Source organism: Gobius niger (genome assembly GCF_951799975.1).
Source record: "Gobius niger genome assembly, chromosome: 4".
Classification (NCBI taxonomy): Eukaryota; Metazoa; Chordata; class Actinopteri; order Gobiiformes; family Gobiidae; genus Gobius; species Gobius niger.
The window spans coordinates 12853130-12874554 of NC_136855.1; the positions used below are offsets into that span (position 1 = coordinate 12853130).

The 21425-nt window shown below is 41.7% G+C and overlaps 1 protein-coding gene across 2 annotated transcripts; it reads left to right on the plus strand.

The window, feature by feature from the left end:
- Positions 1–138: 138 nt before the first annotated feature.
- On the plus strand, positions 139–20477 carry secisbp2l (SECIS binding protein 2-like). 2 transcript variants are annotated; one of them, XM_079555585.1, is made up of 18 exons: positions 139–386; positions 6522–6706; positions 8110–8446; positions 8510–8672; positions 9957–10199; positions 10536–10654; positions 12082–12201; positions 12392–12505; positions 12996–13163; positions 14549–14687; positions 14764–14933; positions 15029–15164; positions 15989–16151; positions 17197–17572; positions 17653–17881; positions 18064–18251; positions 18414–18575; positions 19178–20477. In XM_079555585.1, the coding sequence occupies exons 1-18, from the start codon at positions 366–368 to the stop codon at positions 19430–19432; spliced, it is 3288 nt and encodes a 1095-aa protein (XP_079411711.1). In that variant the 5' UTR covers positions 139–365; the 3' UTR covers positions 19433–20477. The 2 variants fall into 2 exon arrangements, with proteins under 2 accessions (XP_079411711.1, XP_079411712.1); XM_079555586.1 differs by having other exon boundaries at positions 8110–8437.
- Positions 20478–21425: the final 948 nt, after the last annotated feature.

Genomic DNA, 21425 nt, shown 5'->3' on the forward strand with positions numbered 1-21425 from the left:
GAAGGCGAGCTGCATATTAAGTGTGGGTTTGGTTAAAAGTAAAAGCAACACCACAGATGTTCGCGTAATGACGTACTGCGGCTCGCGCGCGTCTCGCTCGGGCTGTTTGGTCCTCGGCGGCTCCTGTTCCAGGTGACTCCCATTTCCACAGTGACAGCAGCAGCAGCAGCGGCGCAGGGGCTGGAGCTCTGCCTCTCAGCGGACACACATAGCGGTTTGTGGGCTCCGTGCAGGGCGACAGAGGAGCGGGGCGTGAATCCCAGGGCGCCTTTAGACTTGAACGAAACCTAAAAATGACAGAGTTACGAGTAGCCGCCTCCTGACATCGTGGCCAATGCATTTCCGTCGCGGCGTCGCCGAATGACATGGACGCAGGTGACAATAAGGTAATCTCCACATTTTTTGTTGTTTTTGGCGTAGCTTAGTCTTACATAATAAAGGTGTAACGAAATGGTTATTACACCCGTCCACCTCTTACTAAAACTGCTTTGTATTACTGTCTTTCAATGCAATTAAAGTGACATTTTTGCGAAATGTACCATGCAAACACACGCGATTGAATCACACGATTGGTTTTGTGTTTTGAAGCTAACACATTATCGGCTAATATAGCAAGGCTTAAGTGGACAGTTAGCGGAAACTAATGTTGCTTTTTATGCCTCACAATATGCACTTTTATACCATAGCCACTCATGGTTTGGATATCTATCTCATTTCGATGTATATTTTACCCTTTACAAGGCGATGTGCAATGTTTGTATGTTAGCTTTTACGGCTAAGTGAAGCTAGCTGTCATTAATGGACGCTTGCTTCACTCGATCCAGGTGCGATCTGAAAAATAAGATGTGTTTTTCTCGTTTTGCATTTATGTAAAGAAATGTGTCATTGTGAGAATGTGTGCACGTCGGTGTTGTCAACAGAGAAAAGCCTGAGATGTTTCGTAAAGCCTCAGTGGTGGCTGGACAGACTGGTTCTGCTGCATGTATGGCATTCCTGACGGTGTTATGCGTAAAGTTGAGCATGGTTTAGTTTTGGTGACGATATTAGCCGTGCCATTCGACTTAAATGATTTTGTTTGCCCGTGACGTCTTGTTGACATTAACAGAGTGAGCTTTCCAGATGTGAACGTGTCCTAGAGGGGGAAAAAACGAGTTGAAATATGCTTTTACATGAGATAGCAACATTACAGTAAGTGCGTCAGAGCAGCCTGTCATTATATTCAGATAGTGGCATTAAAGTTCCTGTAGAGCGATGAGAGTAACGATGAATTCATAAATACGTAACTAATTATCACAGTATAAATAATCATTTTAAATTTGTATGGTATGTATCATAGCCATACATTTGTATAACTAATTAAAGCTGATAGACCTACTTTTATGATTTTTATTCTTTCTTCTAGGGATAGAGCCTATTATATTAAATTCAATCATATTATAAAATCACTTTATATATTAAACCACTTTTATAATAGATCTCCAAGTACCGTACAGTTGAATACCTGAAAAAACAATTCTATAAAAATGAGATAACCTTATGGCTTATGTTCAAATCAAATGCTGAATTTTCTTTCAGTATCCCATTTGATGTACTTATGTACATATTTTTAACAATCTGCATTGCAATCAGCGTATTGCCCGTGATGTTTACAGTAAAGTCGTGCTCTTTAGTCCTTGCATTGGCTTTTCTTGATGAAAGAAACTGGCTCGAGTGATAGAATGTGCTGAGGGCTCAGAGACTGCACAAACAGGCTGTTGGAGAATGGACCACAGTCGCCTTTGTCACATCTGGATCTGACCTCACTGCCCTTTCACAATCACTGCCATTCTCTCAAGGCATACTTCAAATGAGACTTCTTAAGCTGCTGTGTGATCGTTGCAAAGTTCTATTCCAAACTTGTTTTTTATTTGGAAAAACATCATGTGAATTGTCGTTATATTTCAGCAAGGATCACACCTGAGGCATGACCTTTCCAAGCTTAAAATTACACGTCCATTCAACTTAAGGCAGACGTTTTTACAAAGCTATACCAAAGCCGATTAATTTCATGAGTGATAAGTGATAAGTGTCATGTTTTTAAGTGCAACTTTTGACATATTTGCTGTGGAACATTATTGACTTCACATCTATGGCCTTGTGAAGAAAGATGATTTTTTGAATATTTGACTTCCAAGTCCAAGTCTTGTCTATTACTTATGGAGTGAATTGAATCGAAAAGATATTGTTATCCCGAGATTGAATTGAGAGAAAACAGATTTTTTTTGAATACTTACACATTATTGAAATTACTTAATCAAAGGTTTATCGAAAAACATGTCTTTAAATTATACTTAAGAATACCAAGCGATATCTCCAGGCAAAGATGTATGACTGTCTAATCTGTTTAATAGCAGAGCTTGCAAGTGCGTTCACCATCTTGATTTTTCTTGGTTAAAACTGCCCTCTCTCTGGATGCTCAGAGGCCTTGATGCTGCGGCGTGTGTCTAATTGGTTTAAATCCTGTCCCACTGTCCCTGCTTTATCCCTCTCCTAATCCTGGGACAGCCCTCTGTCCGACACACAGCCGCTGAAACTCCCTCTCCAATTGTGCAACATTAAACCTGCCTCAGACTCCACAGGTTTCACCATTCAACACCAAACAGATCAATGCAGAGCAGTGGAGTAGATACTAGGATTACTGTTTTCACTGTAGTGACGACAAGACAAATGGATGATGGATACATTACAGGTGAAGTACATCAATCCAAAATCAAATGTCTATGGTAGAACGAACCTTTGAAATATAGATGTTTATATAGACGTGAGATATTGAAGACAGTGGCTCAATGGTTAGAGCTTGTTGGCAGTTCGATCCCAGCCCCGACTACTATGCAACACATTCAAGCTTCACATATCACACACCTCTTTAGACAACTCTTTAAGGTATTGTGTAAAGTAATTTTTGAGGCAAGCCTTTTTAAGAGGCTAATGTTTTTGTTGAGTTCTTCACCTCAATTCAAATAAATTCAACTTAAGACATGCAGCGTGAGAAATTGTGCTGACTGTGACGGTATTGCAGTGCCAGTCATTTGATTCTCATTAGGCATGAGTCAGAAATATTTGTAAATCCTTGGGATCCAATTACAGTGTGTGAAAGTTGTCATTACGTTTACTCGTAGCAACTTGTAGCTCATTTTAAAACGAAATTAAGAAATGTAAGCAGGAGAGTAAACTTCTAATGTGTGAACCCTTTTGTTTTACCCACACAATCGGATAATGTGGAGTTTGCAGTTCACTGTATCCAGGCCCTACTGTTTATTTTAGACATTTGTATTTAAATTGTTGATAATTCCCAGTTTGACTTGAATGACACATGTATTGAATGGCCCAATGGTTGCAAGTTGCAAATCTCAAAGTCGTCGCTAATTTAGACGGGAGAAGCACAAAATGTCGTTCTGTTTAATACTTGTTTTGTAATACTCTATAAACATGTTCTGAAATGTATGTGATTCCTGTATTCAGCCGTCTTTGAAACGTTAACGCTCCTCGACGTGTTTGTAATGTGCACTGTGAGCTGAATATTGATTTTGAAACATTAATTGTTACTCTAATCGTTCAAACCTCGTATAATGAATAGAAAAGACTTGGGAACTGCGTCTGTGTCTCAGTAGGAGCAGTGACAATAGACATCTGTATGGAATCCTCAGATGGTCCATTCATGTCCACATCCAAGGAGAGGCTTTGTCTGCTCTGAACCCTGTCAACTCTGCCCGACCCCAAAATAACAGTTTTCTTTACAGAGATTTAACACAGTCTGCAGAATTATAGTTATGTGGGTCAGTGTGCACGATTCACCAAACCACTGCCACTACTGTGTATAATTGCATTTTTAGACAATGTTCACTACTCCTCACTGCAACTAATGGATCAAAATCAAATGGCATTTTGTTTGTTTCACGCAGGTTTGTTTTTACGACTGTAAACCCTCAAACGGGATGACTTAAGCAGCTGGACGTCTCCTTTTGCCTTTTAAGTCTTTGTGAAGTCTCCTGTAGCCTTTTGTTGACCCTAATGCACTGTGTGTGGCCTGAGTGCTGAGGGTCAAGACATAAAGCCCATCGACGGATACCAGGAGCATAACTGTGACAGCCTCAAGCTTTTACCTGTTAAACATTAATGCTAAAATGTTCAGGTAGACAAAGAAAGAAATGTTGAGTCAATCTTCAGTAACTGGACTTTTCGTCACTCTAAACTAAAGGCTGATGTTTCAGGATGAACATTGTCCCTTCTCCAGAGCCAAAGATTCGTACCCAAGAAAAAAAATCCTGTCCCAAACTCTGGGGAAAGGACTTGGCTAATCCCGAAACGGCAGCCCCATCGATCTCTGATTAAGCGTTGACCTGCTGTCAATCATTCACTGAATGGTACACGCTAACATTGATTACTGTTCGTACCAACCAACATGGCTAATTATAGCCTCTGCTGCTGGCACATGTTTTTTTTACTCAAAGCTAGTGTAGGTTTGCACCGTGTGTTGCAAACATTGGACCATCAAAATGCTTGTTACATAATTCCACATCCAGTCTTGGGGCCTATATATAGACATTGCAACAATACGCCTAGGAAAGATATAAGATTAGATATTAACCGAAGCTGTAAAGTATACAAACATATGACTTGTGTCGTAATCATGTGGTAAAAGACACTTTTTACTGCAGGTCAGTGTAAGTCTTCTGATGTCATTAGACGCCCCATGACAATCCCTTTTCACATAATTACCTATCACTATTTTGACTTAACATTGCTGCTTAACGTGTTCACTATATTTTAGATTTCCTTATTTCTTTCAGTAAGTTTATTAAGTTTAGTTGAGCATAATATATACAGGTATAGTATACATATAATTTACAGAAATATTAAAAACATCAGAAGCATTAGTGCAGTGCTGCTCAAAAGGAGTAGGAGGAAGTTAATAATAACTTATAAGGCCCTACCCCTCGAATCAATAAACAACTTACACTACTGATCACGGCATGTTTTAGGCTTTCCTATGTGATCCACAAAGTAATTCCAATCTGTGGAATTACCATACAGTAATAGTATAGTAGTTTCTTCGTTCATAACATTCATGCATAAGGTTGAAGATGCACATACGTCACATAATCAGTCCAAACTCATCACATACTTCTCATAGTCAGATCAAAAACTCACAACAGTTCAGGAACAGATTATTATTTTATAAATACTTTTCCAGTATTTGTATATATATATAAATAAATTATACCTCATTAGCTCCGACTGAAAATGGCTCTATTGATACATCGGTGTCTGTGGCGGATCACTTCATTTAGTATCTAAATCCACAATGACTCACTGTCATGTTTCCAAAAAGAAAACAACCACAACTCAATTAGCTGTAATGTTATTTTTAAACACTGTCATTAGAATAAAGTTCTTCATGCGATGGTGCTTGGTAGACAAAGTGATTAGAATTGCTGTGTTGCACATTAATACTATGCATGATGTCACCAAAATATGACCATACGTCGCTTATCGATATATCGGCACACCCCTGCTGTGGCATGGGCCAGCCTCAGAAAACAACCTGTCCTCTCCAGTCACACGACAAATCCCCACGTCACGGAGACTCAGTTTATCTCTGGCCCATTGTGAGAAGAAGTTCACCTTTACACACTGACGACGCCTCACGGTTTTATATCCTTAAGTAAACTTTCATTGGCAGCTGATAGTGTATCTCAGCCTCCATGTGGTCATTCTCTCATATATTAAAAATGTTTTTAAACTTAGCACCGTAGTACGATGAATTACAGGGAAACATATTTGGTGAACGACTTGTTTACCTCCAGTGGCACTCACATGGATTTACATTAATTTTGATAAACACACGCAGAAGCAAAGAAGTGCGTTGCTCAGCAGCAGTAGGCTTGGTAAGCAGCTGGTGTCCGTCCACCAACCTTTGGGTTAAAAAGAAAAACTCTCCCGCTGAACTTAGCTGCTACCTGTTGTGCAGAATAGATGTAAACGATGTGATTTTAGAGTAGCGTTTAGCCTTGTGTGATTTTCCTTTAGCTTTTGCCTTTAGTTGCTCTACATGCCTAAGAACATGGCTGCAGCCAGTCGTTATTTGTGTTCATTTACTAAGCTGTTGTTGGGTTTTCAATTCTAATAATAATTAGATTTTTATGGCAACATTTTATTTATATTTTTATTAACATATTTGTCTAAGCCACAGAGCGCAAAAAAGCGTGCCTGAAAAATCAAAACGACAAAATGGATACTATTCTGACTAACATGATACGTTTGAGTAAGCTCCAGTTCACAATAATACATCATTATTACCAAATTAGTGACCTACCACTAAGCTGATTGTTTTGGCCCAAGGTAAAAAGAGGAAGAATTGACACATTTAATAATACAAGATTCAAATATTGTTACAACAGAACTAATGTCCTGAATGCACATGAATTATTAACTGTCTGCTTTCACGCTGCTCTGAACAATCGCTTACTTTGCGTTGACAGGATGTGAAGCTTTCTGCCGAAGTGGAGCCGTTTATCCCACAGAAGAAGGGTCTGGAGGGGGGCGTGGTCGGGATGAGTCTGTCCGGAGAGGCAGGGGGCGGTGGGGGCAGTGGGGTCGAGACCGCACCCATCCCCAGCTACCTCATCACCTGCTACCCCTTTGTGCAGGAGAACCAACCCAACAGGTACTTCCCCGCATCAGGCTGAAACTGTGTCATTACGAAGTGTTTCAAGCACTGTAGACCAAATTACAGCTTTAGATAGTTTTAAAACAAAGGAACTGAAGTCCTCAGCCTCCCAGCATTATTGCCTGAGTAAGGCTTTAAGGTTTTGGAAAATGGCATGGAAAAAAAACTCTCAATTTGTCCAAAAAATGAGTCAAGTGGTTATGCTATGAGGCTGGTGCTCCAACCAGGAGACGACCCCCTCTGCCCCCTGACTCTCTCCCTTTAACCCACCTCAAATATCAAGTGCCTTTATTATTTCACAAGTTATTGGTTTTCTCTTGGTGATTGTGGCACTGATATTTGTGCACAAACACACCTTCACTGTTTTTCAAATATAGAAATAAAAACACAATAGTAATAGTAATAGTAATAGTAATAAAAAACTTGGATTATTTCTTGCAAATAAAATGACATCCTTTTCAATTTGCTGTTCCACTTTCTCGAACAGCGTCATTTGTCAAAGGAAACCTAATTTTACACACCAGGAGATCTGTGCTCTTTTCCGGCCTTTCTATTTGTAGAACAATTAGTTCACTGCTGCATCAGAAAAGCGCTCACTCCGTTTAAACCAGAAAAATCTCTCTGTCTTTCCCACAAACTCGTTTTTCGATGGTTTAAATTACATGTGATTTGTTAAAATACTATCATTATTCTGTGGTAAAGATTTTTACATTGAATGTTTTGCCTGGTAACCGGAGGGCAGCCAGTTCAAATCTTGTGGCACATACCATTGTTTTGTCCTCGGGCAACATCCTTCACAGTGTGCAGTCGCAGTGTGGATTATGAAACGAAAAAAAAAACTATTGCTTGTCCTACACTGTTGGCAAAGTTAGTTTTAAACATTGATCATTTGCTCAGAGGTAAAATAATACTTTTAAGTATGTAAGTAATAAGTAAAGTTTATTTCTAAAGTGCTTTTCACAGATAAAATCACAAAGTCCTGTACAAGAGAATAGGTCAAAACAAACCCCCACGTAAAAACTGTTTAATTATGAATGAAACCTTTTGTTTCTCAGTTTGAAACAACACCACAAGTACTGTTTCCATTGGTCAGTTTCTTTGTGTAGAAGTCTCTGAAAAACCCGCCTGTTTCCTTCCTCTCCATTCTGAATGCAAGGAAATGCTGCCACAAAACACTGGCTGTGAAAATCTGGATGTTATCCACTCTGCTGCATACCACAGTCCCCCGCACGCAGCACACAGCAGACTATAGACAGAGGCTGCATTTTATAAATAAAATCACACTATTATTACATTAATCTGTGCTCCAATTAATTAGATAAAGAAAGGTGCTGTTTTCTTGACTGGACAATTTAGTGAATCATGGGAATAAATGTAATACTGTGTTTTTGTTCTCACAGACAACATCCCATGTACAATGGAGGGGAGCTGCGCTGGCAGCAGCCGAACCCCAGCCCCGGTGGCCCGTATCTGGCCTACCCCATCCTGTCGTCCCCTCAGCCCCCAGTGTCCAACGACTACACCTACTACCAGATCATGCCTGCGCCGTGCACCCCCATGATGGGTTTCTACCAGCCTTTTCCCGGTCCATACCCTGGTCCGGTCCAGGCTGGGGTGGTGAACCCGGTCTCCACAGATGTCAGTGACCGAGCGCTGCCTGTGGGCCCTGCATATGGACTGGCCAATCAGAGAGGCAGGGGCATGGTGCGCCCCAATGTGTTCCCAAAGGTAATGGGGGTCAAGATACTCGACAGATCGTATGGATAGATCACTTCTAAACCAGACCTGTCTCTTCTGCAGCAGCAGCAGCAGCAGCAGCAGCAGCAGCAGCAGCAGCAGCAGTTGGGGTCCTATCAGCCTCCGCGAGGGCGTCGCAGTGTGGCTGTGCAGAAGGAGGTGTGTACTGTGGGCCCTGACGGCAGGACCAAGACTGTGAGGCTTGTGGACGCAGCGCAACAAACAGGTGAGCTTTATATCACTTACTTTTAATTGGTGCAATGTAAACGCTTTGAAGCATGCTGCTAACAATGGAGACTGGAGAGCACCGTTGAGGCCATGCAGAATGCACGAGAATATGACAGAGTACACACATGTAGTGAGCAACACAGCATGGTATTTCATAACAGCAGTGTAATAGATCATTTATAATGAGCCGTCAGCGGTCATTGACCTCCAGTCACTGCACAAAGACAAGGAAATACCCGTCATATACTAAGAACCATCTTGGTTTTGATAAAACATGAATAACCAAGGCATTTAAGACTGATTCACCAGATTAGGCCTAACCTGACTGCATTCACCTCAGTGTGTATTAGTCATAGTTTGTAGCTCGCGCTGTTTCTCCTCCTGATGTAAAGGAAACCAATACAAAAAAGTCCCGGCTGTTATAAATAGCTTCATGTGCGCGTAAAGCTCTGGCGTCTGAGGAAGCGGGACACAATGCCAGTAAGTTCACCGTCTGGTCCGGCGGGTTGACGATGCTTGACTTCAGAAATGCAGAGTTTCCAGTCACAAAGCTCACATGAGGTCTGTGCAACAGACATGTAGACAATTGTAACAAATTACCCACTTATTTACTTTTCTCATGTTGTTGCTGCTGGTACACAAAGCTTCTGTTAACGCAGTAATAAGAGGTGCGGGTACAGTATCTATTGACCAATGACTATAGAGTTTAGAGTAATGTATCAGTACTTTTTACTTCTATTTGAGGGATATTGTTTTGAAGCAGCTCTTGCTCTATTATTTTTCACTTTTTACATGTCTAATTTTAGGGATTATTTCTTATGATTTTTATGTTGCAATCTCTGGTAGTATCAAATATCAAACCTCGTACGATGTTTTGTCTTATCAGCGCTTCAGTTCAAATATTATTATTACCGATGTACTTTTGACTTTTACTGGACTATTTATGATCATTTCCTTTTACTGCGACATTACTGTTAACTCACACCTGTATCTACGGAACGAGTAGAATTACTTAAGAAATATTTTACATAGCACATCAATCAATCCTGGCAATCAATCCTCATATCTTAATTCAAGCTACGTTATATAAGTTATTAATGTCAAAAATGCTGCTCGGTTGCTCTGTGTAACTCCAATATGCGAGTTGAAGAAGACTCCCGGAAACTGCTGTGCCTTTGGGCAAGACACTTCACTCACCTCGGGATACAAGCGACGCAGTTGTTGTGTATTATTATTTTCTAAGTTGTTTATTCACCGTACTTTTTTCCTGTGCCGTGTTCAGATTTCCCCGGAGATTATTCGGGCCGGTGTTCGGCCGACCGCGTCAGCCCTTTGTCGTGGAAGAATCGAACGAAGCGAAGACGTCAGCCTCAAAACGGCGAGAGCTACAGCGAAGCGGGCACCAGCGAAGCGGACATCGACAGCGACAGCGGATACTGCAGCCCTAAACACAACCAGGGGGTCACGCAGCGCACCCCAGAGGCCGGAACTCCAGGACAGGGGGTGGAGGCTGGTGTCATGACGGGTATAAAACACTTGCTCTGTTTAGGACCTCAGTTTAGTCTTCATAATATACACTACAAGCATTTAAAAACGGGATATTGGATCAGAAAGCATTTATTTGTCCCACAATGGTGAATAAGGCGACGATTTACAGCACGTGTTGATCCGGAAGCAACGCCAAGGGAAACTTTGAATAAGCCGTTTTACAAGCTGTAAGGAAGTGGTTTAAAAAAGCCTTATTCTCTTGCTTCAACTTCCTCTGAATGCAACATGTTTTCTCATATACAAATAAATGTAATGAATGCAATTACAGCCAATAAGAGCGCTTTTTATTTCAAATGTTAATTGGTGTCTGCAGTTGGCACGTGGGGCCCTGGTTTGGCCTCTCAGGGGACACAGAAGTCTTGGGGCGACAGGAATGGGCCGTTCCTACGAGTGGATCAGAGGAAACCCCCGGAACAGAGGAACTTCTCACAGGTAAAACTGTAAAAGACCACAATGTTTAGTTCTAGCTGTAAAAGACACCGCTCCCTGTTGTGTCATGTATTTGTTTAATGACCAGCCTTTTTTCCTATTTGATTGTGCATTACAATTAAAGGAGCATGCACGTTGTGGTACTGACAAATCAATCTCTGTCCAGAATGGAGTTTGTGATTACAGGGCTATGTGTATTTTAGTGTAAAGCTATAATTACCAGCAGTTAGAGGCACATGTGTAAACTGTACACTGTTATCGGAGAGAAGTGTAGCGACAAATGAGTGACTCAATCAATTAGAACTGTCTGTCAGAGGAAGCAGATTGACAGAAAAGTGCAAAAACTTGAACTAGAAATGCACAATCCAGGTTTTTTGCTTCTGACACCGATATTGGTGGTTTGAGCATCTGCCGATATTAACCGATAGAGGTCGACTGATATATCGGCCGGCAGATATTTGTGTATTTTTCAATATGGCCTATCCACTGATCTAATGCCATTCTAATGTGGATATCTCCGTAACCGAAAAATGTTCCTGTTTTTGGCCTTGTAAAGAGCAGAGCTTTCACAACTTCAGGGGAATTAAGAATAAAATCGGCCACTGCTCAGTTTATATGAGGTGTCAAAATTAATGCAACCTAGAAGTCCGTTATCTAGCCAAGAATATTTAGTGTAGAAAATTCCAGTGATCCTTGTTGTTTTTTAATAGATATAATTGACTATTGATCTTCCACTGGAGTTGGACAATGGACAATGAACATTCACTTTAAAGAGAATGTTTAAAGTGAGACACTTTAAAGAAGGGGTCTTGGTATCAGTTAATATGGGATATCAGCAGATGATCAAACCCCCAGTATCTGTATCGGAAGCAACAAACCAGAAATCGGTGCATCTCTAGTAGCTACTAAACAGGAATGTTTTCAATAAATCAGATCTTTGCCACTAGTAAACCACAGAGTATGGAGTGAATGAATAAGGATGACAGTGGAGCGCTTTGAGAAAGGCTTGTAAAGCGTGATACAAGTGTAAGGCATTATTATTAATAAAGCGTCACAGTTCAACACTGACACATTTTACAGTTTAGAAGCTTCATACACAGGATGATTGACAAGACATTCGGAAAAATATCGGCATCGGCCAATAAAAACCAAGAGACTTTCTGCTGTGAGTGAAAAAGTTGATGCTCCTCTTTTCTCAAGTGTGAGATCAATAAAGTCTCATATTTTCTAACGAGATGTTACATATTAATTATCACTTGAACTATGTCTTTTTAAAACGGAGCGAGCCAAAACGGATCTCGGTTCAGTGTCAGATATTTAGAATCGGTATTGTGATATTGTATTTTAGCCAGTATCGGCTCCAATATCCGATACCAGTATCAGATGAGTGCAACCCTAACTAGAACCCATTGTTTGTGTCTTTGGTCCAGGACTTCCACAGCGGATATCAATCCAGGCCTCCGCCCCCTCAGTCAGAGCAGAGGCTGCAGTCTGTGCAGTCTGCTGTGGCCGCAGGCTCCGAACTCACCCCGGAGCCCCTGTACTTTCAAGTGAGAGCATTCAGTATCTTAATGAATTATACTATAAAGTATAGGAATCTATTTTAGTTACAATAAACTGTAAATCAGGCCAGTAAAGGTTGCATTTTTTTGTCCTTTTTTTGTGTGTCATATTTAGAGTAACATGAAGCCTCTAAGACTGTAAAGTTTAATGCATACGTCATTTCTGCTTCATTTTTAGGATGAAGACGAGTTTCCAGATCTGGCAGCTGCAGGAGCCGCTCCTCGTAGCATTAAAGCAGATCCTTCTACAGCGCAGGCGCAAACCCAACCCAAAGTCCTCCCCAAAGCCCTGGTATGAACAATCCAATGAAAACAACAGTCCAATATGGGCTGTTATAGCACTGCGTTTCAGATGACACCACAATATTTCTTAGACTCCAGAAAGAAATTCAGGACTTATCTCTGTCTGGCATAATGCTGACTTTGTGGTGTGAGTGGCATAATGAAGTTTGTCACATAAATGACCTGGTTAAGAATGTTTTCTTTTGTCTTCTGAAAAGACTTCATTGCTAGTTTCACATGAAAATGGATAAAGGTGGTACAGGCACACACACATGACGTTGGTTGGTTTACACCAGCCCTACCTTACAATCACATTACCACTTCTGACCTAAGGATCAGATGCAAGATTTTTGTCCATTTCCTTTTAGACAAGGGCATAATTGATACATAAATACTGTCTCCTTTCCTCATCTGAAACGGGGACATCCTCACATTCTATACACTGAAAACAGCCGGTGCAGTTGCTTCCTCGGCTAATAATAACAATAATATTTTCACAGCTGGATAACCTGCCAGAAAACTCTCCTATCAACATTGTACAGACACCCATCCCCATCACCACCTCAGTTCCCAAGAGAGCCAAGAGCCAGAGGAAGAAGGCTCTGGCCGCGGCTCTGGCCACAGCGCAGGAATACTCTGAGATCAGCATGGAGCAGAAGAAGCTGCAGGTACAAAGCATAAAAATATGTTTATTCTCTGTGGAAATATGTCACACTTGGCTCTAGTGCAAATGATCTGTGCCAACCAATGTTCACACATGGAGCTGCGAGGGTGCTGTATGTTAGAAAACCATGATGCAATTACTGGTGTAATGTCATGGTTAGTCCTTTCCACATGTCTAAATAATAAATACCTTATTGTATTATTGTAATGCAATCCTAACAATTATTATGGAAAGTGTTTGTGCATAGCCAGACATGGCTATAGCACTTAATTAATTACCTTGTTTTTTAATTATCATTCAAGAAATTATTCCTCAAAATGTTCCAATTTGTATTTAAAGATTTTTTGTTTGTTTTAATATATGTAATTCTTTACTGAGTTTTTTTTTTAATTGACACTGTTCCTGACAAGCAGCACATTTCTCTTAACACTTCACACTATTTTCTATATTCAGATCCTAATTTACAGAGCACAGCTCTTAGGTCAAAAGCACACTTTGTTTTCAAACACAGAGAAGATATTCAGAAGATATACAGCATTACATAAAGCAATTGTGCCCAATCATTGTATTTTATTTAAACTTCAGCTGCAAATAAAGATGCAACTTTTTGCATTGTGTGTTGTTAAAGAGGGAAAATGTGCCCAGTGCTTTGATAAAGCGAGATTAGAGTTTTGGTAACTCTGTGCAAACCAGGAATTGTGTTCAAGGATTTACAAAAGTCATGTTTTGAGAACCTTTGTTCTGGTGCCACTGACTGGCGCTTTATCAAGCCAAGTGCTAGACTGCTGGATAACTCAAATGCAAGCGGACAAAATATTACAGCTATTTGTGCGCATTTTATATCTAATTTACCATTTGAAATTGCGTGTTTTACCGTATTAGGGCCAAATCTGATATGTAAATGAGAGAATACTGTACAATGCAAACACTTGGTAGATAAAGTTGATATTTGTGCGTATTGGACCTTGTAGTGACCCAGCGGCTGTATAAGCGGTCAGCATGGTGCCTTTCACCAGAAAACCTACAGAACAATCAATCCTGGAGCGTTGTAGAGACCACTGTGATGAAAAGTAAAGGTGCTCAGTCGCAGCGGCTCAGGACTATTGCTGCCTTCACGGGGTTATTATTGTAAAACAACTTGTCGAGGTTTTTTTCTTTCTCTTAAATCAAAAAAATAAATAAATACTTACAATTAGCGCTTTAAATGTAAAGTGCTAAAATCTTGAATTTTTCCAAGAAAGAATAATCCAAGATTTCAGCACTTTACAAAGATTTTCTTGTCTTTTTCTGTTCAAGTTTTTGCCAGTAATGGTTCTTGGATTAATACTATTTAAGGTAAACTGGATTGAACTCTTTCTCGTCTGTTTCTCTTTCATCTCGTTTCCGCAGGAGGCTGTGACCAAAGCCACAGGAAAGAAAAGTAAAACTCAGGTGTTAGACCTGGAGGACATCCTGGCCGCTTTGTCCAAACATCAACAGGCTGCGAGAGCTCGGCAAATCACCAACACAAAGCCACTGACTTTTACAGGTACCAATCAAAACGATCAACTAAACAATCTCTCTCAATGAAACAAATACTGGAATCATGCTCCTTTTGTCTGCAGTTGGCACCACTAATCCTTATCACGCTATGGGCTTCAGCAGTGGCTTGTCCATGTTAAAAACTGCACAAACCTCAGTTCCACACAATCCCCTGGACTCCACTGCGCCGCGTGTCAAACGGGGCAAAGAGCGGGAGATTCCTAAAGTCAAGAGGCCGACCGCTCTGAAAAAAGTACGTCCTGTATAGGATATCATTTGCATCCTACCATATTCAATTATTGCTATATAGTTTGTAAATCTTTTCTCTCTGAATTGCCGTTCTCCTAGATCATTTTGAAGGAGCGCGAGGGAAAGAAGGGAAAGAAGACCGTGGAGCAGGAGTCTTCAAGTTTAGAGGAACAAACAGACGATAGTCTCAATTTCACGACAGACGACCTCACGCAGGAGCCCACCTCACAGGAAGGTGAAGTGTTAAATAGCTCATCATATTTATGCATGTGCACAACTGTAAAAAAAAGGACTCTAGTTGTGATTGTAAGTGCACAAGTTTGTTCATTACATATATTAAGAAGAAACTGCAGCCAGACATAGTCACAATTCAAAGGGAGTTTTCAGATGATCCAATGCACATTGCAGAGTGTAATGCTAATTTCCAACTGCTCTTCCTGGTTTGGGTTTTCCACACGACATGACAGAAATACAAATACATTAAAGCACAATTTAGTTATAAATGCATCAGTGCATTTTTATGGCTTCCTCAAGTGTTCACTCTTTCAGTTCAGAGTCGATATTGACAGAATATTTCCGTTTTAGTTTTGTCATTTAGTTTAGCCCGACATTTTAAATGCATTTCGTGAACTAAAGCTAGAGGTTATTTATTCAACTTTAAATTCATATTATTGTGTCCAAATATAATCATATTCCCTGCTTCATGGAGCTTCTCGCACAGGGAGACTTTTGGCTTTGAACTTAAATGATGTGAGGCTTTTTCAAACTGGGTCACTAAGTTCTAATGTTTTAGTCCGTTCTTTGTTTTTGTAAAATATATTATTGTACACATTTAGTCTCATTACCTACTTTTAGGTTTAGACTCATTTTAGTCTTCAAAAACAGTACTTTAACTAAAATGAAGACAGAATATTTTAGTTTAGTTGACCATGACACTGGCCAGAGAAACCCTCCTCTCCTCAGGGATCACGGCACCAAATCGCACTGCTGACGACACAACAGTAGCAGGAACGACGACATGCGCATCAATAACTTCATATGCATCTGCTTTTGTTTCAGAAAACGGCTTGAGCGTGCCCAGCGACACGTCTCTGTCCCCGGCGAGCCAGAACTCCCCCTACAGCATCACGCCCGTGTCCCAGGGCAGCCCCGCCAGCTCGGGCATCGGCTCCCCCATGGCCTCCAACACCATCACCAAGATCCACAGCCGCCGCTTCAGAGAGTGAGTCTGTTCGGCCGTGTGGGGAAAAAGGCTAAAACACGGGACAAAGCTCGATCTCATCCGCTCAAATGTTACAAAGTTTTACGAAGGATGTTTTTTAAGGCACAGCTTTTGTACAACGAAGACTGTGACAAATGAGTTCTCAGCAGAATGTTTTCCGCGGGACACACACACACACAGGTCTTTGTCAGAGACTTTCGGGGCAGTGGGACTATTGTTCTCTAAAGCCCTGTGTTTAAGCTCCGCCCCTCTGTCTGACCACTCGGGCTCCTCCCTCACACCACGCCACGTCGACCGCCCCATGACCTTTCAGAACGGCCCTTACAACTCTCATGGGATTATGTAGTATTTTTAATGTTATTTAACTAAGGAGATGGTTGCAAAAGAAAAAAAATGTTAGCGCATTCAAAGTCAAAACACTAAGGGTCAAATTTCCCAATTGTAGCTCAAAGTAAAACACTGCTTTCTACAAATGCCAGTGTTGCACATCCTTTTAAGACCTAATAGGATGTTTTTTAAGGACACTTAAACAGAATTATGTTTCTGCATCATTAGAGTACTATTTGCCTGGCCTGCCAAACTACATGCTTTTAAATAGACATGGAGTCTGGGAGTAAGCATGATCTCAACGATTTCCCGGTGGGTGTGATTGACAGACGGCATCAACCAATCAGAGCAACGCTAGATACGTCGCAGCAACAAGCGGCAGGAAGCCTTTCCAAAAACATCCTTATTTACGAGGAATGCTTCGAACGAAAGGGGGGGCATCGTATCACTCGCCGCGCACGCCATCTATTGTTTTGGTAGAGTGTGGTGACGGCTTCCGCCTCTTGGGGGAATGAAGTCCCGCCTGTTAGTGCGTGATTGGAGCGATTTGGGTAAAATCGTAGGCTGCAAGGAGCTGTCCAGACGGTTCTTCTTTTGAACAGAAAGGAGGAGTGTCTGGCAGGCCAATCAACAACACTAAGGGCCTCATTTTCCTACTGTAGTTATCTAATGTCAAAATCCTGAAATATCCCTTTAACTTCATTCTTTATATTTCCAGGTACTGTAATCAAGTGCTGAGCAAAGAGATCGACGAGAGCGTCACTCTGCTGCTACAGGAGCTGGTCCACTTCCAGGAGCGCGTCTATCAGAAGGACCCCACCAAGGCCAAGTCCAAGCGGCGTGTCGTGATGGGCCTGCGCGAGGTCACCAAACACATGAAGCTTCAGAAGATCAAGTGCGTGATCATTTCTCCCAACTGTGAAAAGATCCAGGCCAAAGGGGGACTGGACGAGGCGCTGTACAACGTCATCGCAATGGCCCGGGAGCAGGAGATCCCCTTTGTGTTTGCCTTAGGACGGAAGGCCCTGGGACGCTGTGTCAACAAACTGGTGGCTGTCAGCGTCGTCGGAATCTTCAACTATTCTGGAGCCGAGGTAGGGGAGAGAGACATTTGTAATTGAACCTGCGGGTGAGGTAAAGCAATTTAAAGTAAAAGCATCCCTCTCCTCCGCAGGCCCTCTTCAATCAGCTGGTTGGACTGACGGAGGAGGCGAGGAAGGCCTACAAAGACATGGTGTCGGCGCTGGAGCAGGAGAAAGCTGAGGAGGCTCTGAAACAGGAGCGAGGGGAGAAGAGAGGACCTCACTTCATGGGGCACTCCCGAAACCCCTCTGCCGCCTCCGCCATTTCCTTCTGCTCTACCTTCTCCGAGCCCATCTCCGAGGTCAACGAGAAGGAGTATGGTACGTGAAATAAGTAGTTCTTAAAAAAATGTAGCTTGATCATTTTACATTGATGATTTAATTTCAGATCCTGTAGTTCAGTCATGCTTGAGTTATTCAGAAAATGCTCCACATCATAACCTTTCATCACCACTTTCTCTTTAATACTAATTGATGTTTATTTTACATCTCTCTTTCCCCAGAAACCAATTGGAGAAACATGGTGGAGACGGCAGATAACCTGGAGCCAGCTGAGCCTGAACCCCCTCGCCCTGCGCCTCCACCCTCATCCCAGAAAGAACCGCAGGACACACAGGCTGCCACTAACACCACTGCCCCAACTGGGACTACTGCCCCACACCCCACACAGACACCCACAGACAAGGAGGAGGCACGGCTTTTTACTTTTAACTTTAAATATGACCTGATAGTGGTTTCACAAGTGTTATTTCAGTGTTATTTATGTTCAGATAATTGGATATTTTTCCTGCAGTTACTTGTGACCATAGTAATGTCATTCTTAAGCCGTCCGTACGTCTCTGTGTCTCTCCAGGTCCGAGTTGACGACCGACTGGAGCTGGCCTCTCAGCAGAGCACTGAAACGGGGTCTCTGGACGGCAGCTGCAGGGGCCCTCTGAACTCCTCCATCACCTCCACCACGTCCACACTGGTGCCTGGGATGCTCGAGGAGGCGGAGGAGGAGGAGGAAGAGGAGGTAGATCCGACTAATGCAAACTTTATTTATGCAGATTGTAACCACTGTTCTGGGGTTTGCTGCAGTCAGTCAGGTCTAGGGTCAGCAACACTATCATTTATTTATCTCTGTGTATGGTACTGGAAATGAGGCCATCAAAGGTAACGCTTTTGCCCATCGTCGTAAATTAATCGCATCAAGTCTAATGTCTCCCTCGGGATACAAAATAATAAAATTAAATCATATGTCTCGAACGGGTCAGACTAATGTCACTGCATGAACTTTGTGCACACAATTCTTTTGTTGTATGTGGGTTTGATATGAAGCATTGTGTCTAGACTTGCATTACAAATTACAAGTAAGTAAGTAAGAATTTGAGAGAGTCACATAGATTTATTAGTTATTTAAAAGTTATTAGCCAATTAATACACTTTAATAATGAATAGTCATTTAATTTGAATCAACTACGATGATTAATCAAATTTGAAATGTCATCTAATTCAACTCACTGGAAATGTTAGTGTTCGATTCTTTGTTATGGTGAGTCATTTTTTATGCCATACATGGCTCAGTGTCTGCCGAAACTGTTGTCTGTAGAATAATTGTAAATCTTTTCTGTCCAGGACGACTACACCCCGGAGCCCATCTCTGTGGAGGTCCCCACCATCTCCAGCCGAATCGAGATCTGGCTCCAGGAGAACCTGCAGCTGGGCAAGAGCCAGGACAGCACCGAGGAAGAGGAGAAAGAAGAGGAGGAAGACGAGGAAGAGGAGGAGGAAGAAGAGCAAGGACACAGCGAAGAGGAGGATCCGGGCACGGCCGAAGCCTCTGAGAAGAGCGCAGCGCCGGAGCAGGAGGCAAAGAAGGTCACAGGCTGATGCTTCTGTCGGAGAGGTCCACATGAACACATGATATCCATGTTATTCTGTACAGGTCCATCATGGTGGACAGTTATATTGTCTATGCTGCAGTTATATAATTGATATGAGCTTACATCCATTTAATTAGCTTGACACGTTTCTGAAAAGCCCCTTTTACTTTTGTTGGGCTGTCCACCATTTAAAGTCTTGCCCAAAGACACGACGACAGAAAGTGGGGATCTAACTGACAACTTTCTCATTATGTTTTACTGCTGTTACTTACACTGACAAGCACTCCATTTGCTTGGTATTGCAAAAAAGGAAAAAAAAAACATATATTTGAAACTTTACTGTGCTTATTTATTGCCTACTATCTTGGATCTGTTTACTAACAAAAACGCAAATTTAAGTAGTGATTAAAATTGTGTGTTCATGTGGACTGTAGGCTCATTGGAACCAGCAGCTTTTCCCTCCTGGCCTTTATTTAGCCTAAACTCAGGTATCCAGCCACTGACCAACACCAGTAAAGAGAGAATAGACCAATGCGTACTGTCCCAGCGATCGGCAGCACCAAGCGCTCGAGTAGTCTTCTAAAATGGACCTGCGCCACTTGAATTCGGAAGACCTTAGCGTTTTCTACTCTGAAAATGAACTCTTTGTTGAGACATTTGCTGCGACGTGTTTTTGGCATCTAAGGAGTAACCTGTGTTCTAAGCCAGACTTGGAGGAGGACTGGACTCTTGGAGACCGTTTACAGCTCTGCGAGTATTTGTGCTAACGCTAACATCGCGGGCACGCTATAGTTTATTGCATTTTATTTGCTGTGATTATTAGCTTTATATTGTATATAATCTGTGTTTGTGCGTGTTAATTTCTGACGTACAGCTTCATGAAGGAATGAGACTCTTTAAGTTTAACCAAATCCTCTTTGGATTGTTTTACATTTTAAACCAAAAGACTGTATAAGAAACTGCGTGGAGTGACGTTGGCAAGACTTGGAGGTCTCTTATTAGAAAGTGAAACAGTATGACACAGTACAGGCCAGTATGACCTCAGAAACAAGTGACATTTTTGTTATATTAAAACCATTTCAATTTAATACCATCCATTAAAGTAAACAAAAATGGTAAGCAATTTTGTTTAGAAAATTGTCTCCATTTAAGACTGAAAAAATACAAAATTAGGAACAAACAAGGATAAATTAGGAAAACTGTGCCTAAGACAGAAACTTTGCAATAACATTTATTTGGCAATACGCAGTCCTAGCTTTGTGCAATGTATAATTTAAGCCTTGCCTGTTCTCCTTCTCCTTATTCCTGTGAATCCTCCCCTTTACTTATAAACTTGCATTGGAGTCATACCTCAGTTAGTGAAAGATCTCCCAGTCACATATTTCGCTCTACCGTTAAAATCTGCGACACGTGCAGCACATTCAGACAATCAAAATTGGGGAACTCTCGGTGCAAACTGTTATTGTTAACACGAGTATATAGCAAAACGACACAATAGGGGGCTGCAGAGGGAGGGGAGGGGAGAGTTCAGCTTCCTGACAGCCTGGTGGATGAAGCTGTCCTTCAGTCAGGCTGAACCTGGCCCATATCGAGACTAAGCAGTCTTCTCCCTGACGGCAGCAGACTGAAGAGGCTGTGTGACGGGTGCGATCTCCCTCTGAGATAACCCTGTCCACTCTGCAGTCGATGTAGTGAACTTGAGGCTTGGTCAATTCTTGTCATTAGTCTAAGTTTAGTAGGACTGAACCAATGCCAGAACACCCTTTAAAAACCTATTGTAAAATTGAAAAATAGTCGATTCCTCCTTATGTGAAGTCCATACACACATTCTCAGTCACTCTGCCCATTTTTCTTATGCAGTCTTTGTCACATTATTGACCATCTATGACCTGTCAGAGTTGTATCTGTCACTTAAACCACTATGGCCCTATCTCCCTGGGTGTTTTTAATGTAAACTATGATAAGCTGCTGAAAGACGCAGAACAAGCCGTGTGTAAATA